The 27,869-nt window shown below is 50.4% G+C and overlaps 2 protein-coding genes across 2 annotated transcripts in view; one reads left to right on the top strand and one right to left on the bottom strand.

Annotated features, from left to right (window-relative positions):
* LOC147646411 (uncharacterized) overlaps positions 1–27,869 on the top strand; it is a 584,263-nt gene that overhangs the window by 65,716 nt on the left and 490,678 nt on the right. The window contains 4 exon segments of the mRNA XM_086873464.1: positions 1,391–1,400; positions 12,428–12,474; positions 12,559–13,095; positions 27,725–27,728. Of these exon segments, the coding sequence (XP_086729590.1) occupies positions 1,391–1,400; positions 12,428–12,474; positions 12,559–13,095; positions 27,725–27,728 (598 nt within the window).
* On the bottom strand, positions 1,397–5,174 carry LOC111945253 (uncharacterized). The gene is made up of 6 exons (XM_086873498.1): positions 4,956–5,174; positions 4,528–4,599; positions 3,829–3,927; positions 3,268–3,375; positions 2,465–2,639; positions 1,397–1,937 (listed from the first exon to the last, which is right to left on the bottom strand). Exons 1-6 carry the CDS (start codon positions 5,050–5,052, stop codon positions 1,694–1,696), a joined length of 795 nt encoding a protein of 264 aa, XP_086729624.1. The 5' UTR covers positions 5,053–5,174; the 3' UTR covers positions 1,397–1,693.

Below are 27,869 nucleotides of genomic sequence, written 5' to 3'. Positions count from 1 at the left end.
GAACTTGCCTCCAGCATCCTCCATGGATCTCAAACTGCCATGTGCCAGGGCTTCCAGATAATCCATGTTCTGATCTAAATCTAGAAGGGAGCACAGATCAGAACCCTTTCCATGGTGCCCCCAGCAGAGCTGCGTCCGCCTTTGTCTGTCAGGAAAAGGGATGTGGGAAAAGCGGGCAGGTGCCGCCCTGCTCTATTTGTGTGCCAGACCTGAGCCTCAAATGTTTCTGGTTTCTTAGCTAATTTCTCCCTGGCTCCTCTTTAACACGAGCAAGAGAATAGCATCACACAGTCCAGTTTGGCAAATAAGGCTTGTGAACAGCTGAGTGCTTCCACTAAGTTAAAAATGTGCTTGAAAGCCGACCTTCTGTTTGCCCAGGCCTCCTCACCTCTGTAGATGAGGTGAGTTTATAATGCTGGTATGTGCGTTTTAGGAGTATGTGGGTTTTTATCTGTGATAGAGATGAGGAAGTGTTGAACTTGTTCCAATGAGCTGCAAAAAGCAGTGACTTTAGTCCCTCTTTGGCTGGGGAGCAGCACCGGCCTTGTTGAACGCCGGCAGCAGCACAAGCAGGACTCCTCCAGCAGCAGGGACATGCCACGAGCCAGGAGAGGACCATGACACCAGAGGGGACTGTAGCACCAGAGAGGACGGTGGCACCAGAGGGGACCGTGGCACCAGCCATGCCCAAGGTCTGAACAGGGTGGCAAAGTCAGGTGGTGCTACCCGGCTGCATGAGCAGCCCAGGCAAGGCGTGGTGAGGAACCAGGTCTGGGGGGCATCCAAGGAGTCCTGTCAAGAGCAAATGGTTCTAATATTCTCTCTGGGATGAAAAAGGAGCAGTCTTTAGGGTGAACTGGTGCTAATAAATATTTGCTCACCTATGGTGGGGTTTCTCTGCAAATGGGCTTTGATGGGAAATTTCTGACCACATTTAGTTTTACTCTTTAAGTCGAGCACCTGAGTATCTTTGTTAAGGAATGGAGAATTGTTTGTAGCTCAGTATTTTCTCAGGAGGAGCCTTACATTTTAGCACAGGAGGAAGGTAAGGCAAAGTTTAAAAGCTTTCCCCTCCTGAAGTGACACACTTTCTGAGGAGTCTGTGAGGAGAATTCCCCTCAGCCACTGCCAGGGCTGTTTGCCTCCTCTGCAGGCTCAGGATTCTGGGAGTTCCACGAGCCTCAGCTCCCACAGTATTTTCCTCTGAATATTTCTTGTTTTGCAGTACACAGGGAGAATATTTTGTGCTAGATTCTCTTCTGGGTTTTGAGGTGAATCTTAGTAATTCTGTTGATTTTCCTGTCCAGACGAACTTTTGGTAGATAGGAAGGAAAAGGGAAGAAGTACCATGGAAAATCAATTGCTCAAAATCTGAGAGGCTCAACCACAGTAAAAATGAAGTCTAAATTGAGGAATTTTTTTATTTTTTTTTCCCTTGCTAGGTGGGGTAAAACATGAAGTGTTAATAAAGTTCTTTGAAAAGATTCAGCAAGCACCTAGCTATATGAAAATCAAAAGAATGAAGGATGAGACGGGGCATGGGAAGAATCTTCAGCCCTTCCCTGTTGAAAGTAAAACAGTAGGAAAACTGCCTCTGGCTGTTACCCACAGGTAACGTGTTATTTGTAGCCAAGAGCAGATGGCCCAAGCTGTTGGTGGCCCAAGCCCTGCCGTGGCTGGCCCACTTTCAGTCCTAGCTGGACCAGGGTGGCCGGCTCGGGAGGGGAGGAGGTGGGGGGATCTCAGGGGGCTTCTGCTTCACAGCCGGGCTGGGGGGCCGTGGAGGAGGCACGGAGTGCTGGTGTTCTGCTTTCTGGAACGATTCCTCCTTCTGAGGCCACGTCTGAGAGCTGTCAAACCGGACAGTCTTTGGGCTCCCTGGGGGCAAGGGAGAGTCGCGCCTTCTTGGCCGGGAAGCTGGAGCTGCAGCAGGGCGACTGTGGAGAGAAGAGGTGGCTGAGGCCCCCAGCTGCCGCTGGCACACAGGGACCCTCCTGCACAGCAGGGCCCAGAGCTGCCAAGGCTCCCCAGCACGGCTGGAGCTGCTGGCACAGCTTGGCCCAGCTGGACAGCTGCCCCTCAAGGCCCTGGAGAGCAGGGGATGGCTCTGGGCAGGGTCCCTGGCCAGGAGCGGGCCCCAGAGCACCTCTGCCTTTCAAGGGCAATCTCGTCCCCGCTCTTTCTCCTGCCCACCTTGCTTTGCCTCTGCCCGCTGCTCCTGGGGCTGCTCTTGGCCAGGCAGCCTCAGTGGCAGCCAGCACTGGCTGCAGCCCCAGCGGGCTCCCCAGGACAAGGCCCAGCAATTAAGAGGCCAATGAAAGCCCTGGGCAGCAGCAGAACTCTCAGCAGAGTGTTTTGGGCAACCAAGGACTAGCCACAAGTCCACAGCAGCCTCATTGGGAATGTCTCCTGACTATGAGCAGCCTTTCAAGAAGCTGGAGGGTGGGGATGAACAACAACTTACCGTTTCTTGTCCTTCCACCACCGGAATCCAACATAGCAGAGGACCATGGAAAGGGGCACTGTGAACAGTGTCACTGCTGTGCCTATCATGCAGGACTTGCGCACATCCTGCGGGCAGAACACTCTTGGGGTGCTCGGTGCATTCTCAGCATTTATATTTGACTTGCCAAGCGCTTCTGTGGGAGCAATGGGCAGCGTGAGCCTCTGCTGTGCTCCACGGCTGAGCTGGCAGCACACTGGATACGGCCAGGACGTTCTCTGTTTCCCCCAGAGCTGGGGCCTGCAGGTACCTTGGCACCCCTTGGCACAGGCTGTGCCACCCAATAAAGCCCAGAAGGCCGGGAGCAGAGCCCAGGGGCAGCGCAGCTGCTTGGGCAGTGGCTCCTTCCAGGGACACGGGCCAAACCCATCCCTGAGCAGCCACTGCCACCCCTGACCCTCCCTGCTCTGTGACAGCTCCCCCAGCCCAAGGGGACAGAGCCAGGCCCTGTCAGGGGCCAGTGCAGCCCCTGCCCAGTTGGGAGCCAGGGCTGGCTGTGGCTCTGGGATCGTGGCAGGGCTCCCACTCGGGGCTGCTCCTGTGCCTTGGGCCTCTGGATGCTTAGGGCCAGCTCCAGGAGCAGCTGCAGTGGGATGGATGTTGGTGAATGAGTCCCATTTCCCAGGGGCTGGGAATGAGCTCCAGAGGCCTGGAAGCTGAGGCACCTCCAGCTTTGGCTGCTGCTCAGCCGTGCAAGGGCCAGCCATGGGGGAAGAGTTGCTGGCACACAGCCCCACTGAGGGAGAGCCCAGCACAGCAATTACCTCCTGTGCCTGGGCCTGGCATCTCCTCCTTTCCTGCATCAGCAGCTGGCACAGAGACATTGCTTCCTCTAGCATATGTCATCGTCTGCACAGACATTTCCTCCAGCACTTGAGAAAGGAAAAGGGACAGCTGGATAAGATAGAACTGTTCGCCATTAGGTCAGGTGGTATCTTCAGGAGGCAATACTTGTCAAATCATGGATAAGGATCAAGAGGAAAGGCCAGGTTATTGGGGCTGGGCCAGGGCCCTCCCTCCTCCAAACAGTCCCTACACCTGATCTAGCCCAAGACTGGGAAATTGCAGGGGATCTCAGGTTGTTTATGACCCATGGTGCACTTTGGGCTCCCTGTCAGCTGATACCAAATGCCTTCCTGCAGAGGCTGGGGAGAAGCTGCAGCCAGGCCAGGCTGGGAAACAGCCCTGCAGGGCATGAAAGCAGCAGAGGGGCAGTGAGGCTGCCATGGATCCCTTCCTGCTGTGCTGGGCATGGTGTGTCCAGATGTGCAGAGAAAGCCCCCGGCTGCTGAGTGTCAGGAGAAGGCTGAGGGACATGGACCCACCACGGCGTCTCTCCAGATCACTCAGCATCTTGTCCAGAAGTTGGGATGCCTCCAGGGATTTCTTGTCTTCTGTGTCTTGGTTCTTCCATCTAGGAGGACCTTAATGGAAAGCAGTTCCATTTCTCCTTCAGGCCAGAGTGGCAGTGAGTGCACCTGGGTGACTGCTGCCCTCCAAGGCACTCCCTCCTCTCCACCTTCCACTCAGGAGCAGGAGCAGGGGGACCACGTGCCTGCAGTGGCCTCACACTGGGATGGAAGGAGCCCCTTGCATGGCAGACAGGAGAGAAAGGACTCCCTGGAGCTGCCAGCAGCTCTGAACTGAGCCCCAGGCAGGGCCAGGGCTTGGCAGTGGCAGCTGGAGCAGCTCAGGCTCCCTGGTGCCAGCAAAGGAGCCACACAAGGCACAGCCCTGAGCCCAGCCCCTTCCCTCTCTGCTCTTCTCCATGGCTTCACAGAGCACACTGAACTTCTTCATGAACAATAAACATTGGCATTGCACATGGGAAGAGGACTGACAGCTAAACGCTCCTTCCTCCCACTGACAGCAATGCTGTGGGATCACTCAGGGCTCCAGAAGGGAGCAGGGCAAGGTTTCCAGAATCCATCAACCTTCAGACTCTCAAGGGAAATGGCACGTGAGTGAGCTCTTGCCACCTTGACACTGATTGTTCTGTGCAGAAAGGGACATTGAGAACTTGCCTCCAACATTCTCCATGGATCTCAAACCATTATGTGCCAGGGCTTTCAGGTACTCCATGTCACGATCCCAATCTAGAAGGGAGCACAGATCAGAACCATTCCATGGTGTGCTGGGACCCCATTCTGCCTTAGGGAACTGGGCACTGCAAGGTGAATGGGTAAGGCTGTGGGAGCCGGATGTCAATGGACATGGCCAAAGCTGCAGAGGGGCCTGGGGAGCTCTGGGCTGGCTCTGGTCACTCTCCACCCTCTTTGCAGGCCCTGTGCAACATCCCTGGAAGGGCAGTGGGACCAGCCCAGGGCCCCTGAGGCCTCTCTCCCTCCCACAGAGAAAACCCTCCCTAAAGCCCTGGGGAAAACCATCCCCAACACTTCCCAGGGAGAAGGGAGCACTGTCCCAGGAAAGGGAAGCCAGGCTGCCGGCTCACCTGCTCGCCCTGCTCGCCACGGAGCAGCCTGGGCAGCCCTGTCAGGCAGGGCCACTGCCAGGAGGAGCAGGAGGAGGAGGCGCAGAGCAAAGGCCATGGTGCCTTGCCCACTGCCAGTCCTGCAGCTCTTGCTGCCACCACTGTCCTGACACCGCTGTCCCAATGTCAGCACCGCTGCTGCCGCCGCCGCTGCTGCCACAACAGTCGTGGTCAAGGACTGACTGCTCGGTCCTTGTGGTGCTGGGCAACCACGGGGCTCTGGGACCTCTGTGACCTCAGAGCCTGCTGTCACCTCAGCCTGCTGTCACCCCAGAGCCTTCTGTGACCTCATGGCCAGGGTGGAATTGTGTGGGGAGTGGGATCTGCCTCCTTCACTAGGGAGCTCATCCTGCCCAGCAGCTCTGTCCAAGGGCTATGACAGGGTCCCAGCCCAGCTGATCTCACAGGCTGGGGGATGAAGGGATGGAGAGCAGCCCTGCTGAGAAGGACTTGTGGCTGCTACAAGGTGAGAGGCTGGACATAAGCCAGCCACGTGCCTCCAAAGGAGGGTGCCCAGCATTGAAGGAGGTGATTCCACCACCCCTCTGCTCTGCTGCGAGCCCACCTGGAGTACTGCATCCACCTCTGGGTGCCCAGCACAGGAAGGACATGGTCCTGTTGGAGCTGGTCCAGAGGAGGGACAAAATGCTCTGAGGGCTGGAGCCCCTCTGCTTTGGAGACAGGCTGGGATAGCTGGGGGTGTTCAGCCTGGAAGAGAGAAGGCTCCACAGAGACCTGATTGCTCCCTTTCAGTACTTTAAGGGGGCTTGTAAAAAAGACAGGACAGAATTTTTAGTAGGGCCTGTTGTGACAAGACTGAGGGGGAATGTTTTCAATCTAAAAGATGGTAGATTCAGACTAGACATAAAAAAGGTGTTTTATACACTGTGGGTTTTGAAACCCTGGCACAGGTTGCCCAGAGAGATGGGCATCCATCCCTGCTGACATTCAAGCTCATGCTCTGAGCAACCAGATCCAAAGGTGTCCCTGCTCTCTGCAGGGCACTGGACTAGATGGCCTTTAAATGTCCCTTCCAAGCCAAGCCATTCTATGTTCCTGTGCACCAGCAAAGCAGTGCTGGAATAATGCTGGGGTGATGATGCTGGCACCTGTGTTTTGGTAGTTGTGCCATTTAGCTGTTGGCCAAGAGAGGATTGATGGGCTGCACAGTGAAGTCTGCAGAGAACAGTGTGCTCAAGGAGAAACAGGAGAGGAACACGGCTTCCAGTTCAGATAAATGCCAGCATTTTGCTGCCCATTCTTTGTTAAGAAATAAAGGAATGTCCTGAAGATCCCTTTAATGTGTGTGCACTATTGGCTCTATCAGTACTTGTGTTCTGTAAAACAGGTGAGTTGATACAGCTTCTTGCCCCATTTATCACTGGATAAAACCCAAATACTGCATTGCTCCATGTCTCCTTTCTTCCAAGCAAAGGCAGATTTTGTTCATTCTTGAGTGGGACATATACATCTGTTGACAAGCAAATTCTTCTTGCCATTCACACCATGTTGATTTGCTCTAATCAGATTGTAATTAGGATCTACCTCTCATTGTAATTAAGGCTGATGGATTGTGAGGCGAAGTGTTGCATAATTTGCCCTGGAGAGAGTTTTTCTCTAATTCAATGACATATGAAGACAGGTGTAGCCTACCATACTTGTGGCATTAGTCTCCCACTCCGTCCTTTCCTCTCACCCAAGGGGAGGATGGAGGTCTGCAGGTCTCATCTGTGCACAGAAAGAGTTCATATCTCACCCAGGCCTGCAGATGCTCATGATGGTTTCTGCCGGGCAGTGGCCGAAGCAGTCACAGTGATGGATTTAAGGCAGCGCTGGGGCTGTGCCAAGATCTCAGGGGGCCCGGCCAGAGCAGTCGTGGCTGTTCTGCCCACATGGCTGGTCCCAGGCCCCTGCTCCCTTCAATCCCAGCTGTGGGCCGATGGCTTCCCCTCCCTGTGCCCGGCAGCCGCTGGGGCCGTGAGGGCCGTGGTGAAGGGGCCTGGCCCAGCCCAGAGCCGCTCCCGGGGCCTGGCGGAGCCCGGCTCGGTGCAGGCCAGGCTGGAGCAGGGCCGGCCTGACCAGCACCCAGTTAACTCTTCACAGCTGGAAACAACAGAGAGCTTTCCGGGGCTTGCCCGTCTTTAAAATGTGGATTTCACACAGGAGGATACAGCTTCTAAATGGTTTAATAGGTTGTCAGTTTCTCAGAGCCAGCCAGCTATTGGTTTTGCTAAGCACTGAGGAAGATCTTAGCAGCCCCTTCCTAGAAAAATCATTTCTGTGGGTGACTTCTTCCCTCCTCACCAAGTATCAACTAATACAAAACCAGCACAGACACTCAGGGTGTAATAGGAAGCAATTTTGAAGCAATTGTTTTAAAGCAAAAGCAGTTATTGCACAGAGATTGATGTCACTCCCCCAGACCACTGGAGAGGGACAGCGACTCTGCCACCTCCCCCTGGCCAGCCCATTCCAATTCCCAATCAGCCTTTCTGGGAAGAACTCCTTCCTATTGTCCAGCCTAAACCTGCCCTGGTGCAGCTCAAGGCTGTGTCTCCTTGTCCTGCCCTCCAGCAGATCCCCACTCGCAGCCAGCTTGGTGTCATCTGCAATTTGTGAGTGCTGGACTCGACCCCCTCAGCCAGACCCTCAGTGAAGATATTAACCAGGCCTGGGCCCAGCACAGATCCCTGGGGACACCACCAGGGACTGGACACCAGCTGGATGCAGCACCATCCCCACCACTCTCTGGGCCCGGCCTCCAGCCAGTTCTGCAGCCAGCAAAGAGTGCTCCTGTCCAAGCCGTGGGCTGCAGCTTTTCCAGGGAATGCTGCGGCTCTCCGTGTCCAAGGCCTTGCTCAAGTCCAGCTCGACACATCCAGAGCCTTTCCCGCACCCACCAGGCGGGTCAGCTGGTCATAAAAGGAGATCAGGTTGGGCAGGCAGGACCTGCCCCTTCTAAAGCCACGCTGGCTGGGTCTGAGCCCTGGGCCATCCTGGAGGTGCCGTGTGATGGCACTCAAGGGGATCTGTTCCAAAACCTCACCAGGCACCGAGCTCAGGCTGACAGGCCTGCAGCTCCCCAGAGCCTCCTGCCAGCCCTTCTTGGGGATGGGCTCACACTGGCACCTCCAGTCCTCTGGGACCTCCCCAGTGAGCCAGGACTGATGAGGAGAAATGATGGAGAGCAGCTTGGGGAGCTCATCCACCAGCTCCCTCATCCCCCTAGCATGGATCCCATCCCATCCCATCCACCTGTGAGCATCTGAGTGGCTCAGCAGGTCTCTGACTGCTTCCTCCTGGATTACAGGGGGCTCTTCTGCTCCCTGTCCCCATCTACCAGCTCAGGGGAACACTTGTTCTGAGGAAATCCTATCTTAATGTTGAAAATTGAGGCAAAGAAGGAGTTAAGTACCTCAGCCTTTTCCTCATCTTTGGTAACCATATCCCCCCCAATAAGGAATGGAGGTTGTCCATAGCCTTCCTTTTGCCATTCATGTATTTATAAACACATATTTATTATCCTTCACAGAAGCAGCCAGGTTAAGCTCTAATTGAACTTTCACCTCTCTGCTTTTCTTTCTGCATGACCTAATGACATCCTTAAACATTTCCTGAGTTGCCCGCCCCTCTGTCCAAAGGTGATGCACTCTCATCTTTTCCCTGAGTTCCTCCAAAAGCTCCCTGCCCACCTAGGTTGGTCATTTTCCTCACCAGCTCATTTTCTGTCACAGAGGGACAGGCTGTTCCTGCTCCTTCAAGACTTTTTTCTTGAAGTGTGTCCATCCTTCCTGGAATCCTTTGTTTTAAAAGGCTCTTTCCCTTAGAAAAACTCAGTACCTGATTTAGTACTCCCCAAATCTGCATCCTTAATCGGCTGAAGTCTGCTCTTCCTAAGTCCAGTGTAGGAGTTTTGTTGATGCCCCTCCTTCTTTCACAGAATATTTCAAAACTCAATGATTTCATGGCCACTGTACCCCAGGCAGCCTCCAACCTCCACATCCCCCAGCAGCCCTTCTCTGTCTGTGAACAGCAGGAGACACAGCTTTCCTTGGCAGTGGGAAGAGAAGGAAACCTCCCCAAAGTGCAGCTTGGCAGGTTCAGCCTGGAGGGGAGGAGAAAGAAAAGTCTCTGCCAGGGTAGAATTTTGGTGCAGGAGGTGTCCCAGCGTGAGACCGGACCATGCCATGGCTGTGTGTGCCAGGAGCCGGCAGTCAGTGGGGCCCAGGGATGCTCCAAGGGACTTGGAGTTTTGTTTCTGACTCCTTGAGCAGCTTCTTCAACCTTTTCTCAGTGCCTGAGGGTCCTGGACTCAGCCCCAAATGCACCCTGGGGTTCATTAAAATACAGAAAGCCTCGGGGGCTCTTTCTCTTCCTTCCATTGTATTCAAGTCCAAGGCTTGTGCAGCTGCTTGGAGTCAGTTTGGAGTTCTGTTGAGGAGGAAGATTTGAAAATCCACCACTTTTTTTATTTTTTTATTTTTTTAAAATCAAGGGTGTATTTTTTTCTTTTCTAGTTGAGAGAAGAGGTGACAGAAGCATTCCCCAAGTGATCCTAATGCTGAATGTCTCCTGAGGAGGTCTGGTCACAGAGAAGAATGAGCCCCTTGTGGGCTGCCCCTGTTTGGACAACCTGCTCCTCACCCCAAGCCTCAGCATGTCTGACATCGCCCACCTGGGACTGACATCCCAAAGCATTGAGAACATTTATCAACTTTTCTTTATCATTAAAATCTGATTCATTAATAAAAATAAAATTTTACTTTTTTATAATAATTCTGTATTTTTCTAACCTAATTTTTATATTTATATGAAAGAATTTATACATTTTTAGCAACTAAAAACATTATTGGTCTTTGTTTCTAAATACCAAAATTCCTTTCATAAATTAATTAACCACTATTTCTCCCTCTTTATGCTAATTACACCTATTTGTAATCCTTAGATTATCATTATTAAAATCTCCTCAGACAGGGTAAAAGGAGCAAGTTTGGGGTCCATGGAGACTTTTCTGAGAAACATTTGGGGCAGTTTTGGGTCTGGGGAGGGAATTTAGAGAGAACTTGGGGGTCTGGAGGGCGCTTGGGAGAGCCGGGTGGGCACTTGGAGGGGGACTTGGGGATTCTGTGGGACAATTCGGGGTCAGGGGGAACACCTGGTGGTCCAGGCGGGCACTTGGGGGGCTGTAACGGGGCTCTCTGGGCCGCGGGGGATGATGGGAGTTGTAGGCGCCGGTATAATGAGGCTTAATGGCGCCGCGGAGCATCATGGGAGTTGGACGCGCATCTCCAATGAGTTCCGGTGAGTCGCGGGGCATGACGGGAGATGAAGTCCCGGCTGGAATAGCGCTCTATGGGCGCCGCGGAGCATGATGGGAGCTGTAGTCCCGGAAGTGGCTCGGAAGGCGCGTTCGGCGGTGTGGGGAAGCGCTTGGAGAATATTTTTGCGTCCGAGCTGCAGGTCCTGGCGGTGAATGTACACGGCTCGGGAGCACTTGGGGGGAACCTGGGGAGCTGTGACCGGGCTCTTTAGGGCGCGGGGCACGGCAGGAGGTTTGGGCGCGGAACTGTGTTGTGGGATGATGGGAGATGAATTCCCAGGAGTGGCTGGAAGGGGAATCTGTGGGGTCGGGAGCATTCAGGGATCCAGGGACACTTTGGGGGGTCCCGAACGGGCGCTGAGGGGGCACTCGGGGATCCTGAAGGGTCTGGGGGACACATGGGACATATGGGGGGCGATCCTGGGGTTCTGGGGAGTGCAGGGCATATTCCCAGTTCCTCACAACCTGGTCTCAATTGCCCCCTGGAGGCTCCTACTGACTGCCAGTCTGATCCCAGTATGATCCCAGTATGATCCCAGAATGATGTCAGTACACAGCCAGTGCAATCTCAGCCACTGCCAGGATGATCCCAGTCCAAACCAGTCCCTGCCAGTGCTGCCACTCCTGGGATCCCCCAGCGCTCTCTGTGTTCCCCCCTCCCACATCTCCCCAGAGGAGCCCCAAGGGCTGGCAGTCCCCAGCCAGGGTTCCCAGCCAGCCCCAGGTTGGATCTGCAGCCCCCAATTTTCCCAGTTTCCCTCTCCTTTTCCCCGGGCCGGGTTCCCCCCGTCCCCAGCGGGTGGGAGCAGCGGAGAGCCCCGCGCTGCCCATCCCGACCTGTCCCGGCTCCATCCCCGCTCCTGCCGTGGGCTGTGAGGGGTTTGGGAACGGGGCACCGAGGGTGTCACTGCTCCTGGGGGAGGAGGAGGAGGGATGGAGGAGGAGGGATGAAGAAGGAGAGTGAGAAGGGATGGAAGTAGGTGAAGGAGGTGGGGTTATGGAGGAGGAGCAGGAGGAAGGATGGAAGAGGAGGAGCGGGAGGAAGAAAAGGGACAAAGGAATATCATGGAAAGAAGAAGGAACCTCAAGGTCGAGCACTCCCTGAATTCACAGCCCCTCGCCTGTGGGATCATCCACCCCCATATTCCACAGGTGACCGAGGAAGGGGGAGCTCAGCCCAGATATCCTGGGGGATCCCTGGGTTGGGTTTTTTGGGGGGGATGATTGGAGAAAGAAGAACTCCAAAGCTGAATGGAAAATGCCCCTGGGGGGGACCTCAGGGGGTCCCAGCATCACTAAGTGAAGAGATGGGAACAGGAGGAACTTTTCAGATTCCTGGCACTTCCAGCAGCCTGGGGAGGGCAGGGACCGAGTAGACAGGGGACCCCCAATACAAGCGTGACCCCCAGCAGCTGGGATGGGGGGAACCTCTGAACACCAAGGGGAAAGACCAGAGATGGGGAACTCCTGGGAGACATTTTCAGGGCTGAATCTTGATGTTTTGGAGGTTTTTATGGGTAGCTTGTGATTTCTAAAGATGAACTTGGGCAGGAGGAACCCCCGAATCCAATGTGCTCATGAACTGTATTTTTCCTCATACCAGGATTTCCCATTCCCAAACCTTGTCCAGATGGAGAAGGAGGCTGTGAGGAAGAGGTAGATGCCCCAGGACACTCAGGCAGGTGAGGAGGAAGTCAGTGCCCCTTTCCCCCTCTCTCCTGCTCCATCTCCCAGCCCAGCCTGGCCCCCGGCTGCAGGACAACCCCGCTGCCGACGCCGTCCTGCTGGGGACGCACTAGGGGGATCTCCTTCCCCTTCCCTGTGGCACGGAGGCAAATCCCATCCTCTCCTTGTCCTTCCTCCCCCAGACAAGGAGCTGAGGATGGAGACCAGGGAGGACAAATCCCCACGGCAGAACCTCGTGGAAGAGGCCGTTTTGAGCAGCTCCACAATGCAGGAATCCAATGGGGAGGAAAATCCCCAGAGATCCCACAGGAGGAGAGGCTCCAAACCCATCCCAGGGTGCTCTGAGGAGGAAAGACCCACCCTGTGCCGGGAAGGCGGCCGGAGATCCAGCCAGGGCTCTGAGCTGGTGGTCCATGAGCAGCTTCAGGATGGGGAGAAGCCCTACAAGTGCTTGGAGTGTGGGAAGAGCTTCAGGTTGAGCAACAAACTGATCTGCCATCAGATGATCCACACTGGGGAATGGGCCTATGAGTGTGGGGAATGTGGGAAGGGCTTCAGCTTCAGCTCCCAACTCATCCATCACCAGCGCATCCACACTGGGGAGAGGCCCTACGAGTGTCCTGAGTGTGGGAAGAGGTTTCAGACCAGCTCCAATCTCCTCGTGCACCAGCGGATTCACACGGATGAGAGGCCCTTCCGCTGCCCTGACTGTGGGGAGGGCTTCAAGCACAGCTCCCACCTCATCAACCACCGGCGCATCCACACTGGGGAGAGGCCCTACAAGTGTGGGGAATGTGGGATGACCTTCAGCCGGAGGTCCCAGCTGACCATCCACCAGATGATCCACACTGGGGAGAGGCCCTATGAGTGTCCTGAGTGTGGGAAGAGGTTTCAGAGCAGCTCCCATCTCCTCCTGCACCAGCGGATTCACACGGATGAGAGGCCCTTCCGCTGCCCCGACTGCAGGAAGGGCTTCAAGCACAACTCCAACCTCATCAAGCACCGGCGCATCCACACTGGGGAGAGGCCCTATGAGTGTCCCCAGTGTGGGAAGAGCTTCACCCAGAGCTCTCACTTGACCCAGCACCAACAGAGGCACCGGTAAGGGAAGCCCTGCGAGTGCCCCAAGTGCAGGAAGAGCTTCGTGTGCTGCCTCAGCTCCATCCCCCATCAGAGGACCCACATTGGGCAGAGCTCTGATGACCCACGTTCCCAGTGATCTGTGTTGGCAACACACTGGGCTGGTGGTCATTCTGGTTTGGTTCTATCTTTTGATTCATCTTCATCTCTTTAAAACAGACAAAATTGGAATAAATGTCTACAAATTCATCAAAGGCATCTACAACCTCACATTTACTGGTGCTTCAAGGGAATCTGGGAGATACTTGGGAATATTCAGGGGTTGTGGGGTTATTTGGTGGAGTTGTCTCCATTTCTTGGCACTCAAGGAGACGAGAGGGTTCGATCTGTCACCTCAAAACCGCTCAGTCCCACTGAAATCTACTCAATCCCACCCAAAATGACTGGATTCCGCAGCCCCTCAGGGTGTGTTGCCTTAAATTTTAGCTTTCATATCTTTCATGTCATATCACTGCCTAGGTTTGTAGTTTTGAACTTCACATTAGGTGTCACTGAGCTCTCTTCACAGAGTAGGTAGTGTAGGTTTTCCAAGCAAGGCAAACACCCCAATTCAGGAGCCAGCACCGTGGCCTCCCCCCATGGCCACCCTGGCCAATCTACCCACAAGACATCAATGTGATGGATGGCGAAGCAATGGCATTTATTGCAGGAGAATTTGACCTTCTATAACCTAGGGTCATTGTGTTACTCCCATCTGCTTACGTTACACTTGAGTGCTATTTGCTAATTACAGAAGGTTTTACTATCCTAACAGAGAGGGGTTTTTGCTAACTTTCCGTTACACCCCGAAATCTTCAGATCGCTAGGCCTTAAACTACAACAGGTAGACAAAACAATTCCTTTTCTAGCTTGATACCAAGGACAGTCGTTACAAGTTCCAAGCCCAAAAGCATAAACAAGGGTGGACTGAAGAGAGAAATAAAGAAGGATGGGACTTCATCATCTGAAGCTGTAACTGGACAATGAACCCAAATATGCAGATGGACCTAAACTTCTAAAAATGTGAGACCTTGTGGATCAGTTGTTCATTTTTGTGACCATTTTTGGTCCATCCTGGGTGTAGCCCTGGCTACAAGTACATACAGGTTATGGTACTGCCCAAGGTGTATCCTTTAAGGCCTTTTAATAAACTTTATTCTTAACTCTGTGCAGCCTCTGTTCTAGGTCAGCCTTCTGAAGGCATCAGGTGGAATGGGGTTGGAAGGGGATTGGGTGAAGTGGGATGCAGATCAGGAGGGGTGAGATGGGCATTGGGTGGGGCAGGATGGGTGGGATGGAGTTTGGGAGGTGTGAAATGTGGGAAATTGGGCTTGGGAAGGGGGTCTTGATGTCCAGCAGGGATGGGATGGGTTGAGGTTGGGATTGGGGAGGTGGGGTGGGGTCTGGAATGAGACAGCCAAAGTTTGGGGATGATGAATGGAGGGGAAACCCATTAGTGAGTTTTGGATATTTGGATATTTCCAATGAGATTTTAAGGTATCTCACATTTCTGAGGCGCTTTTGGGGCACTCCCCAGCTCTTTGGGGGCTCCTGAGAGCAGCTCCATGGGGCCCCATTGCCAGGGCTGGTTGCCATGGGCTCAAGCTCAGACCTGTAGCCAGAGTGCGTTGCCTCAGCGCTGGAGAGCAGAGAAATGATGAATGGCCCCAGACATCTCCAGGGTGTGTTTGGGGGCAGAGCAAGTTCTGCCTGTGTGGGGCGGTCACTGCCCCAGCCCAGCCACTGCAGCCTCTGCTCCAGCCCCAAAGTGGCTGCCAAGCCCCTGGCACCCCAAAAACCCCAGCTGGGAGAGGGAGCAGAGCAGGTGAGGCTGTGACACGGGTGTGACACTGACATGTGCCACGGCCCTGGAGCTCACAGCAGCTGAGATGGTGCTGGATCCAAGGCTGATTGTGGATCTCTGTCCCTCTCTCGCTTCTCCTGACTTCCAGTTTTCAAAATCTGGATAGCTTGAAGTTGGACAGGTTGGGCGAGTTGGCTCAGTCAGTGCTTAGTGAAGTGATTTCCTCCAATTGCATGCAGATTTATGATTTCCCGAGTACCTCACTCTCTAAAGTTTGCAGCTGCAAGTTTGTTCCCCACCCTCCTGAGAAGTTTGTTGTTTTCTCCCATGCACTGCCCGAGGGGATGGAGGTACCTCAGGTCCCTTTCCAGCAGGGCCCGAGCGAGCTTGGGGCACAGCACAGGGAACTGCAATGCTGAGCCAGGCCTGGCTGGGTTGGAGGAAGCAGAAAGGCCAAGCCCTGAGCCCAGGCCTGGCCCAGCAGGGCCTGTCCCTCACGGGTGGCTCGGGGCTCTTTGTGGGGCAGTGGGATGTGAGGGGCAGCAAGGACAAATGCCATAAACCTGCGAGCCCTGCCAGCCTCCTCAGGGAGGGCCGAGGGAGGAGCAAAGACCTTCCTGGGGCTGTGCCCTGGGCCAGGAGGGATTGTGCCAGTGGAGCTGACCCTAAATTTCTTCTCCCAGGCAGCTTTAGGACATGGAACATGGAGAAGCCAGAGCCAACTCTCAGCTTTCCACAGTCCTCCAGTAGAATCCAGTGTGGGGAGCAGCCTGGGAGCAGGGTTTGTGTGTCAGGGGAGGGGAATTCAGAGCCCTTTTCTCCCCCATGGCCTGAGGGTCTGCATTTTCAATGGCCCTGCAGCTGCCAAAGGGGCCTTTTTCACCCAGCTGAGAACAGTTCTGCTGATAGCCTGTCCTAAACCTGATTTTTCCTGCAAATGTGCCAATGAAGCCTGATTTTTTGTAGCCCCAGGTTTTGTGTGCATGAAGGTGTCTCAACTGAAGGGTGGAACAGATCTGCCAGGTAGGAGTTCTCTTTCTCCTGGTGGTTTTTTTATTGGTTTTTTTTTTAAATTAACTCCCCCTGTGAGCTGTGTGCAGAGCTCTGTAACTGTGTGTGACACTTGTCTGTGGCACTGTGGGGGTGGCCAAGGGCACCTTCCCCGAGCTGTGTGCAGAGGAATCCACAGCAGCCCAGGCCGGGGGTGCTCAGTGGCCGCTCAGTTCCGCTGACTGGACGCGGCTCTGGCCGCTTCCCTTGGAGCGTCTCCAGGGAGGGAACGCTGGGGCTGCTGGCCCGGCTGTGCTGTCACTGCCAGGGGAACGCTGGGGCTGCTGGCCCGGCTGTGCTGTCACTGCCAGGGGAACGCTGGGGCTGCTGGCCCGGCTGTGCTGTCACTGCCAGGGGAACGCTGGGGCTGCCCCGCTCCTGCCCCACCCCATCAGCTCTGCCAGCGCCTCCAGGGGACACAAAGGCTGAGCCCAAGGGTGAGAGTTGCACAAGGGGCTGAGCTGGCATCTGGGACCCATTGGGATCATGGAGTGCAGCCCCCGGCCCTGCACAGACACCCCAACAATCGCAGCCTGTGCATCCCTGGCAGCGCTGGCCAAAGGCTCCTGGAGCTGCGGCAGCCTCGGGGCCGTGCCCATTCCCTGGGGAGCCTGGGCACTGCCCCAGCCCCCTGTGGGGGAAGAAGCTTTTGCTCATCTCCAGCCCAGCCCTGCCCTGGCCCAGCTCCAGCCGTTCCCTCGGCTCCTGTCCCTGCTCACCTGGGCAGAGATCAGAGCTTGCCCACAGAAGCTGTGGCTGTCCCTGGACCCCTGGAAGTGTCCAAGGCCAAGCTGGATGGGGATTGGAGCAGCCTGGGGTAGTGGAAGGTGTCCCTGCCATGGCAGGGGATGGAATGAGATGAACTTTAAAGTCTCTTCCAAGCCAAGGCATTCTGTGATTCTGTGATTTTGGGGGAGATGCTGAAGCCCTGGCTCAGCTTTATCTCAGCAAATGTCTGGACCCAGCAGCAGCCATGGGTGGGATCATCTCCTCCTCCCTCTCGCTGTGGCTGTAACTCACCCAAGGGCAGTGTCATAAATGAAATTGAATTTTGGACAGCTAGGGCTATTGAGTTAACAGCAGTGTAATAACAAGAAAAAAATTATACCATTTAGTGAATTGAATACAAGAATCCAATTTAATAAAAGAATATAATTTAGTGGATTAAGTAGCAATTTGATATAGAAGGAATACAATTTAGTAAAAGCGTACAATTTAGTGAATATATTCACATATATATACATATGTGTATATATGTATGAATATATATATGAATATAGCTTTCCAGTAAATATGATTAAAGCATAAGCAAAACTGACCGGGGTACGGAGAGGGCTTCTCAACCCCCTTACATATGAAATAAAGCAATTCAAACTAAACTTATATACTGTATACTTACACATATTCATTCATGTTTCCAGTAAGTCTCATCTTATTTCTGATTCTTTAATTTTACATCACTGTTCTTCATGGTGCATGCTTCACTTGTTGCTCAGGGGTCTTCAGTCTTCTTTTGGTGGTATTTTGGATGAAGGCTTACACTCATCCTCATTGTCCTCTGGATAACCGTACAGGCTGTGTGTGCGTCCCAAGCGTTGTGTTATGTAAGTAAGCATTGTGCTCCACTAATTAGTCTCATAATTTTCAGGCCCTATGCCTAAAGTTGTTCCAACTTTATCCATCTCAAGGTCAATTTTGTCTTAGGATATTTCTTATCTCAAATCTACATCCTCTATCTTAATTTTAACATGTAACATCTGTAGAGAGTACATCTGCCTTGTAACACCAATTCCCTTGATTGCTTCTAATAATAACAACTTTCCAAATAGTTATAATTTAGTTCATTTCCACTTATTACAGGAAGGTGTGAAAACAGGAGCATTGTTTGGTGTGGCCTCCTCTCTGCCTTTCACACCTTTCAGTGCTTTGAGCCAGCCAAGAGCTTTCTCCAGGAGTGCAATGAAGCAGCTGTTGCTGCTCCCAGCTCTGGCTCTTCCCAGTCTCTGCCCCTGCCTGGTTTTGTCCCTCTTGCTGTGCCCTCTGTTCCCCCAGGGGGCTGCCCCAGGCTGAGGGATCAGATCCAGGCACTGCTGCTGCTCCCTGGGGACCAGCCCCAGTTTGGTTGTTGCTGTCAGTGCCAGCAGAAGCGGTGGCTGGAGCAGCGGGTGCTGACAGTGGCCCAAGGCCCGGGGCTGGAGGGGTCCCTGGGCTGGGGCTGGGAGGGAGCTGCCCCTTGTTCTCCCTCTGCCTCCCGCAGAGCTGGGCCGGGCACAAGTGGGGCAGCAGAGCCAACAGGGAGCCTGCGAGTCTCTTGCAGCCGTGCCTGCTCAGAGTTTGGCCTTGGAGCTTCAGGTGGGCAAAGGCAGCTGCTCTGCTCCCTCTGCGTGTGCCCGTGTTCAGCAGTGCTGCTCCATCAGTCTGTGCCCAGCAACGGGGAAAAGCCTCAGCCCTGCAGGGCCAGGAGCTGCCGGGCTCTGCCTGAGCAGCTCAGCCAGCGGGAAGGGAGCTGCTCCACACGGGAACCAGGAGCAAAGGACGTGCCTTTTCTAGGGCATGCTTTCTGTAAAAAAAAACAAACAACCCAAATAAACAAAACAAAAAAAAAACCAAACAAACAAAAAAGGAAACATAAAAAAGAAATGAAAGATAAAAATTACCCCCAAATGTGTACTGACAAATCTTCTATAACACTAGAGTAAGAAAGAGGTAACTGATCTTTTGAAAAAGAGAGCTCAGGTTTGATTTTAGTTACTTAGTTTGTACACGTGGAAAGGATGCATTAGCTGCCTTCCTTTAGAGATTTTATGGATGTTTTCCAATATTAAGATATTTTACACTGCAGTTAAAGGAATAGGAAATTGAAATACATGTTCTTCATGACTGTGTCTTGAGTGTAAATATTTTGCAGTTTGAAACTTGGACCTCAAGTGTTGCAAATGGAAGTGATAAATGCCAATGGACTGAGGGAATGCAGCTTTTCCTATGGGATGTGCAGCACTCCAAGGACTTCCTCAGTGGGGCTCTGGCTGCTTGGAGCTTTGTCCTGTGCCACTCTGGGATGTCATGAAATGGGACTTCACCTGCCACCAGCCCAGGTCACGCTCTGCCACCCCAGCTCCTTGGACCTTGTGTCCCCAAAGAAGACACAAGGTGTTTCTGCTGCTCCACCTTTGCACAGATCCACAGAGAGCTGGGATTATCCCAAGTCTCGTGTCTCCATTGTGCCATATTCCTAAAGAACCAGCAGCCCATCCTGACGAATATGGTGAGTTATGTGGATGGCTGTCAGCTCCCTTTCCTGCCTAGAAATCCTGAAACTGCTTCTAAATGCTGTTCCCTTCAGCTCTTGGACACCTACTGACACAGAGCTGGACCTCTCAGTGGATGAGAGAAAGAATGTGAAAAGGAGAAATGCAGGGACTGACTTGGTGAACTTTGTGTGTAAGAAGGGTCATTTTTTCCTAATAATTCCCAATTCATTCCCTTTGCTTTTATCCTTTTAACAAGGCCAATTGCATCTCAGATTCCCCAGGAAATGAGAACCCTGAGCTTGTGGAGCTGCCTGAAAGGTGCCCTGTTCCTTTTTCTTCTGCTGCTCAGAAGAAACAATGAAGTGAATTGGGAAGTTCTGGTTTTTCTTTCTCCTGGTGGATTTTTTCATTTTATTTGCCACTGCAGAGGCAATTTCTGTGATGGCCTCTGTCAGTTGATTCTATTTCAGCAGCAGCAGCAGCAGCAACAGGGCTGTGTTTGAGCACTGCAAATGTGACCTGTGTGGCTTTAATTCCCCTCGACTTCGTGCTCAGGGACTTGGGGGCATATTGATCTCTACTGATCATGATGCCTGAAACAAAAATCCTGAGTTCCCTGTGACAAAAGCACAGGGGGTAGCACTGATTGAAAGAGGCAATTGCAGCTGTACTGCTAAAATTCAGGTGGCAAGCAGAAGAGGGGCAAGAGCAGCCGGGATCTACAACTGCCACGACAGCTGTAAATTAAATAATTTTGTGGGACTTTTCTGCAATTTGGTGGGATTTTTCTTGAATTTTATGGAATTTTTGCAGAATTTAGTGGAAATTTGAGGGGATTTTATGGGATGTTTCTGTAATTTGGTGGGTTTTAAGAAAATTTAGGGAATTTTGTGGGATTTTTCTTAGATTTTCTGTGATTTTTCTTAGATTTTGTGGAAATTCGTGGAGATTTTGAGAGATGTTTCTGGAATTAGTTCAGGTTTTGAGAAGATTTAGGCAATTTTGGGAAATTTTTGTTGAATTTTCTGGGATCATTCTTGATTTTTGTGGGATATTGAGAAGAATTTGTGCAATGTTTCTGTAATTTTGAGGGGTTTTGAGGAGACAAGAATTTGGTGAGGGATTTTTCTTAGATTTTGTGGAATTCTGTGGAGATTTTGTGCGATTTCACAAGAATTTTCTGGAATTTTGAGAAATTTGAAAGTTTTTTGTGGGATTTTTCTGGAATTCTGTGGGATTTAGAAGAGACATGAAGAATTTTGAGGTATTTTCTTAGATTTTTCGATATTTTGTGTAGATTTGGTGGGATGTTTCTGGAATTTGGTAGGGTTTTCCGAACATTTAGGGAATTTTGTGAGATTTATTTTCTGATATCTTGTGGGATTTTGAGGAGACTTGAAGAATTTTGTGGGATTTTTTTTCGATTTTGTGGATATTTGTGGCGATTTTCTGGGATGTTTCTGGAATTTGGTAAGATTTTAGGAAGATTTAAGGAATTTTGTGGGATTTTTCTGCAATTTTGTGGTATTTTACTTGAATTCTGTAGGATGTTGAGGAGATTTTGTGGGAGTTTTTTGGAATTTTGAGGGATTTTGAAGAGACTTGAAGAATTGTGAGGGATTTTTCTTAGATTTTGTGGAACTTCTGGAGATTTGGTGGGATGTTTCTGGAATTTGGTGGGGGGTTAAAAACATTTAAGGAATTGTGTGGGATTTTTTTTCTGGTATTTTGCAGGATTTTGAGGAGACTTGAAGAATTTTGAGGGATTTTTCTTAGATTTTGTGGAATTTTGTGAAGATTTAGTGGGATGTTTCTGGAAGTTTGTGTGAATTTTTTTGTAATGTGGAATTTTCTGGTATTTTTTTGTATTTTGAGGAGATTTGAAAAATTTTGTGGGATTTTTCATCTATTTTGTGAAATTTGTGGAGATTTTGTGGGATGTTTGGAATTTGGTTGCGTTTTCAGAACATTTAGGGAATTGTGTGGGATTTTGAGGAGACATGAAGAATTATGAGGGATTTTTCTGAAATTTTGTGGTATATTGTGGAGATTTGGTGAGATGTTTCTGGAATTTGCTGGGGTTTTGAGAACATTTAATGATTTGTGTGGGATTTTTTTTCCGTTTTGTGGGATTTTTCTTGAATTTTGTGGGATTTTGAGTAGACTTGAAGAATTATGAGGGATTTTTCGAGATTTTGTGCTATTTTGTGGAGATTTGGTTAGATGTTTCTTGAATTTTCTTGGGTTTTGAGAAAATTTAATCAACTGTGTTGGATTTTTCTGCAATTTGGTGCGATTTTTCTTGTATTTTGCAAGATATTGAGGGGATTTTGTGAGAGTTCTGTGGAATTTTGACGGATTTTGAGGCGACATGAAGGATATTGAGGTATTTTCTTCGATTTTGTGGAAATTCGTGGGGATTTTGTGGGATGTTACTGGAATTTGGAGGGGTTTTGAGAACATTTAGGGAATTGTATGGGATTTTTCTTAGATTTTGTGGGATTTTGTGGAGACTTGAATAATTATGAAGGATTTTTCTTAGATTCTTTGGAATTGTGTGGAAATTTGTTTCGATTTTCTGGGATGTTTCTGAAATTTGTTGGGTTTTTGAGAAGATTTCTGCAATTTTGTGGGATTTTTTTCTGGAATTTTGTTTGTTTTTGTGGAGACTTCAAGAATTGTGAGGGCTTTTTCTTAGATTTTGTGGAATTTTGTGGAGATCTGGTGGGATGTTTCTGGAATTTGCTGGGGTTTTCTGGGATATTTAATGAATTGTGTGGGATTTTTCTTGAATTTGCTGGGATTTTTCTGCAATTTCGCAGGATATTGAGGAGATTTTTTGGGAGTTTTGTGGAATTTTGAGGGATTTTGAGGAGACATGAAGGATTTTGGGTTATTTTCTCTGATTTTGTGGAAATTTGTGGGGATTTTGTGAGATGTTACTGGAATTTGGTAGGGTTTTGAGAAGATTTCTGCAATTTTGTGGGATTTTTTTCTAGAATTTTGTTAGATTTTGAGGAGACCTGAAGAATTTTGAGGGATTTTTCTCAGATTTTGTGGTATTTTGTGGCGATTTGGTGGGATATTTCTGGAATTTTGTGGGATTTTTTTGTAATGTTGTGGAATTTTCTGGTATTTTGAGTGATTTTGAGGAGACATGAAGAATTCTGTGGTATTTTTTATATTTTGTGGAAATTTGTGGGGATTTTCTGGGATGTTTCTGGAATTTGTTGGGCTTTTGAGAAGATTTCTGCAATTTTGTGGGATTTTTCTTGTATTTTGTGGGATTTTGAGGAGACTTGAAGAATTATGAGGACTTTTCTTAGATTTTGTGGTATATTGTGGAGATTTGGTGGGATGTTTCTGGAATTTGCTGGGTTTTCAGAACATTTAATGAATTGTGTGGGATTTTTCTGCTATTTTGTAGGATATTGAGGAGATGCTGTTGGAGTTCTGTAGAATTTTGTGAGATTTTGAGTAGACATGAAGAATTTTGAGGTATTTTCTTAGATTTTGGGAAGTTTGTGGGGATTTTGTGGGATGTGACTGGAATTTGGTGGGGTTTTGAGAATATTTAATGAATTTTGTGGGATTTCTCTGCTATTTTGAGGGATTTTTCTAGAATTTTGTTGGATATTGAAGAGATTTTGTGGGAGTTTTGTAGAATTTTGAGGGATTTTGAGGAGAAATTAAGGATTTTGAGGTATTTTGTGGAGATTTTGTGGAAATTTGTGGGGATTTTGTGGGATGTTTCTGGAATTTGTTGGGCTTTTCAGAAGATTTCTGAAATTTTGTGGGATTTTTCTTGAATTTGGTGGGATTTTGTGGAGACTTGAAGTATCATGAGGGATTTTTCTTAGATTCTTTGGAATTTTGTGAAGATCTGATGGTTTATTTTTGGAATTTGGTAATGTTTTGGGAAGATTTAGGGATTTTTGGTTTTGTTTTTGCAATTTGATGTGATTTTTATGAAATTCATGGGATTTTGCAAGAATTTAAAGAGTTTTGTGGGAGTTTTGTGGAATTTTGAAGGATTTTAAGGAGACATGAGGAATTTAGAGGTATTTTCTTAGATTTTGTGGAAATTTCTGAGGATTTTGTGGGATGTTACTGGAATTTGGTGGGGTTGTGTGAAGATTTCTGCAATTTTGTGGGATTTTTCTTGATTTTTGTAGGATATTCAGGAGATTTTGTGATATGTTTCTGGAATTTTCCAGGGTTTTGGGGAGATGTAGTGATTTTTTTAGTGTTTTGCATGTTCGTAGGGGGTTTTTGTAATTTTGTGGGATTTTTTAAAAGTTTAAATAATTTTCTGTGATTTTTCTGGAATCTTGAGGCTTTTTGAGGAGATTTGAAGAATTTTGATGTATTTTTCTTCTATTTTATGGAAATTTGTGGAGATTTGGTGGGATGTTTCTGGAATTTGGTAGGGTTTTGGGAAGATTTAGGGATCTTTTTAGTTTTTTGCAAGTTCATGGGATATTTTTGCAATTCTGTGGGATTTTTCAAAAATTCAAATAATTTTGTGTGATTTTTCTGGAATCTTGAGGGATTTTTAGGAGACTTGAAGAATTTTAAGGGAGTTTTCTTCTATTTTATTGAAATTTTTGGGGATTTGGTGGGATGTTTCTGGAATTTGGTGGCTTTTCAGAACATTTAGGGAATCGTGTGGGATTTTTCTGCAAGTTTGAGGGATTTTTCTGGAATTTTGTAGGATATTGAGGAGTATTTGTAGGAGATTTTTGGAATTTTGAGGGATTTTGTAAAAGTTTAAATAATTTTGTGGGATTTTTCTGGAGTCTTGAGGGATTTTGAGGAGACTTGAAGAATTTTGAGGGATTTTTAGATTTTGTGAAATTTTCTGAAGATTTGGTGGCATGTTTCTGGAATTTGGTAGGACTTTCAGAACATTTAGGGTAATTTGTGGGATTTTTCTTGAATTTTGTGGAAATTTGTGGAGATTTTCCGGGGTGTTTTCTTGGTTCTATAAGACAGGTGTCTGCTAGGGAGGGCAGGAGCCTACCTTGGAATGAAGGAATGTAGACCCCCTCCCTCCGAAATAATATAGTTTTTAAATCAAGGTGCCTTTAGGCAGAGATCTGGGGGTAGGAATAACAGTTCTTTACTAGTATAAGCAGGCAAACAAACAACAATAACTACAGCATTAGCAAGAAAACAGAACCAGGGACCCCGTGACAGCTTTCTCGGCTGACACGGGATGGAGGAGAGGCTTTGTTTCACAAACCCCCTCGGGCGGGCAGTCCCGGTGCTCCTGCAGGGCTCTGAGGAACACTCAGCTGGAACAGCAGGGATGAGCTGAGATCCTGGGCCGGTGGCTGAGGTGGATCAGCAGCTCCGTGGCGGTGCCTGGCACTGCCACACGTCCCGGCAGGACAGGGGGTGTGAGGCCACCAACAAAGAGGGGAGAAGGAGAAGCAGCAGCAGCTCCGTGTGAGTGATGGCGAAATTCCCTTCTCTCTACCGCAGCAGCTCCGCGACCCCGGAAAAAAATTGTCTTTCCCCGAAGCTGAAGAAAGCCAGCTAAAAACTGTCCCCACCCTCCTTTCCTGCCCCCTTCCCCGCCTGGGCCCAGCCACTCTTTGTCCTTTGTCGAGCACCCACCAAGTACCCACAGTTAGGTTGTCCCCACAACTAATGGGTAAAAATTCCATTGGCAAGCCAGAACAAAAAAAGGACACCTAACCCCCAACACAACTCCTGGATTCCAGCAATGTTCAGATAGAAATCCCAAGAGGAGGCAGGGTCAAGATGTGTGCTTGCCTTGTGGTCAGCCTTAAGTTCCCCTTGGTCTTCCTGGGCCCATTCCCCAGGTGGGATTTCCAATCATTTGGTTGTCGTTCCGATTGGGAACGGCTTTAAAGAACGACAATGGACTCTCAAGGGAGTCACAACAGGAGAAATCCTTAGTTTATTGCTTCAGCTCTGTCTTATAGACAGATACATGGAAAGTACAGAAAAGAAACTCTTATTGGTTAACAAAGTACTACATCACCATCATTGGTCAGGGGCACTTTGCCCCCCCTGACTCTCTCCTGCAAGGAGAAAGAACAAGCTGCAAAACAACACCTGCAAGGCTGTTTAGTATCTCTGAGAATTGTTTTAATTCCTTCTCATTAATTTCTCAGGCTAGCCTTCAATCAGGCCTGAGAGCTATGTGGCCTGTAATAACTACAGGCACTCTGGTTCAGATTTAGCATCCATAACTCACCCTTTTCTGTTAAATAAAAAAGCAGTGTTTGTTCTATATTCTACTGGGCCCTTGTAGAACAAAGAACAAACACAGCTCAAGAGGTTTTTTGCTAGAACTTTGAATGGATGCTGATCTAGAATTAATTTAGAATTTTGGTTTATGTTTTGGTATTTAGGATTTGTTCTCTTTGCAAGGACTTGATGGTTGAGTCTAATATTTATAATTCAGTGAATTAATACACACACTATACAAAACTACATACAACATTGTTAGTCTGTTCGAATTGACAGTCTAACATGTCAATAGAGTAGTTTGAAAGAACACCAAAGTGATAAAAACAATGCACAATGCAATTTATGCTGCTTTGATCCCCTCTTCTTATCCCGCTTTTTTTTTTTTTTTCTTTTTTCAAATACAATTGAGGGATTTTTGAGGGATTTATAAAGTTTTTATGGTTGTTTTTGTTATTGTTCGTCGGGTTTGAACAGTAGTTCATGAATTTCAGGAAGGTTCAGGGAATTTGAAGTTACCATCTCTTCACGGCTGGTTGTCAGTTCTGTAAACACAAAACTTGTCAGTTCTGTAAACACAAAACTTAAAAGATACAAACTGAGTGAGTAAATTTGGGTCCCGCAGGGGTTGCAGGACTTTAGTTTGGCTCAGGTCGCTGGAGGGCTTGTTGAGGTATTTCTTCAGGTTGATGTGGAAGGACCCGACAGAGTGGCTTGCCGCTGTCTTTTTCTCCCCCCGCCACCTTTATGGGTGCGGGGGGGCCGCTGCTAGAGTTCAGATCGGGAGCGCAGCACGACAAGCGCTCTCTCTCCCTCCCGCGCCTCCCCGCTGGAGGGCGGGGGGAGCGCAGTGGGTGCAGGGCTAGCGCCTCCCGCGCACACACGGGGCGAGTGAGGTTCGCCGGCGCCCCCCCGCTGCTTTCTCGCCGGTGCTTCGGACGCACGGGGGAGGCGATGCCTGCCACGGGCCTGGCCCCGGCCCCAGATTTGGGCTTGAGTTCGGGTTTTTCAGGGTTTTCGCGGCCGGCGGCGGCGGGCAGGCGCAGGGGGAACGCGGTTGCTGTTTCCCCTCCCCCCCCGCCGCTCCTCTGCCGGGGGAAGCCGCGCGCCCCGCCGCGTTGGTACCGGGGGGATTGGTTCGCGCACGCGCCGGGCGAGCGAAGCCGCCGGTCCCCCTCGCTCTGCCGGGGGGAGGTGTGCGCCCCGCCGCGTTGGTACACGGGGGGTCTGTTTGGGCGGGCCCCTCCCCCCCTCGGCGGCGGTGGCCCGCCGTGTTTCAGAGCTGCGCTTGGACTCCTCGGCGGCGGCGGCCCGCGCGCCGGGCGCGGGGGAGTTGAGCGCTGACTCTCTCCCCCTCCCCCGCCGCGCTGACAGGCCGCAGCGGGGATGTCTGCGTAAGAAGCTCGGACAGCGCGGAGGGGCTGGAGAAATGAGGTTCTGCGGCGGCCGGCGGTGGCGCTTTTGGCGCCGGCAGAGGCTCTGCGGGTGGCACGGGCGGAGGCGGGCAGTCTCTGCTTCTCTGCCGCTTTCCCGTTGGCAAAGCGGATGGCGGCCGCTCAAACCTCTCTGGAGAGGGAGATCTCTGGGCCGCAGATTGCTCTCACTCGCCGCTAAAGTCCTCTGAGGGTCTGGGCAGAGCTAAAAGAGCACTATGCAGCTCATCCACGGTTTCATCTCTCGGTCCCTTATCTTGTACAACGGAGGAACTTTCGGCATCAAAGTTTCTCCTCCCGGTTTCACTGTCCTCAGACTGGCTCCGTTTCAGCGCTTTAAAAAGCACTCCCCAAGTGGCTGCTAGGCTACATACGCTGATATCTCCGTTAATGAATTCTGACCATAAATGGTTCTCTATCGACAGCCAAAGTTCGATATCAAAAGCATTGTCCATAGTTATAACAAAACCTTGCTCTTTCACCCACTGAAATAAAGCATGCATGGCATCTTCAGAAACACTGAGTCCCATGCGGGGCAGGGCATCCTGCCATGCAAGGTAGGCAAGCTGTTCATCAGCTGAAGTACAGTCCTTCATTATGAGGACTTTATCTTGGCGGCTCCGCGAATGCAATCACACACACGCTAACGGCTCAGACCCGGGAATTTTGAGCTCTGCTTCGCCAAGACGAGCCGTTCCAAATTCACTCACCGGCAGGTTCCACTATCCCGTTGGTTTCCAGAACCAGCTTCTTCTTGGAAAGCCCGGGAGAATTCCACTTACCCCTCTAGGGGGAAGGGCTGGCTTTTTCCCGCTCGCTGCTTACCCTCAGGGGATTAGCAGAAGTCACGTCGGTTGCTTTCTGACCTCGGGGGTCGGCTACAGTTTATGTCGGGTTACCGGACCTCAGGGGTCGGTTCACATCACGTCGGGGTCACCAGATGTCGTTCCGATTGGGAATGGCTTTAAAGAACGACAATGGACTCTCAAG

This window comes from Cyanistes caeruleus, unplaced genomic scaffold (assembly GCF_971803275.1).
Source record: "Cyanistes caeruleus unplaced genomic scaffold, bCyaCae1.hap1.1 HAP1_SCAFFOLD_99, whole genome shotgun sequence".
NCBI lineage: Eukaryota > Metazoa > Chordata > Aves > Passeriformes > Paridae > Cyanistes > Cyanistes caeruleus.
Note: the sequence above shows the minus strand (reverse complement) of the source record. Positions and strands in the feature narration are given on the sequence as shown.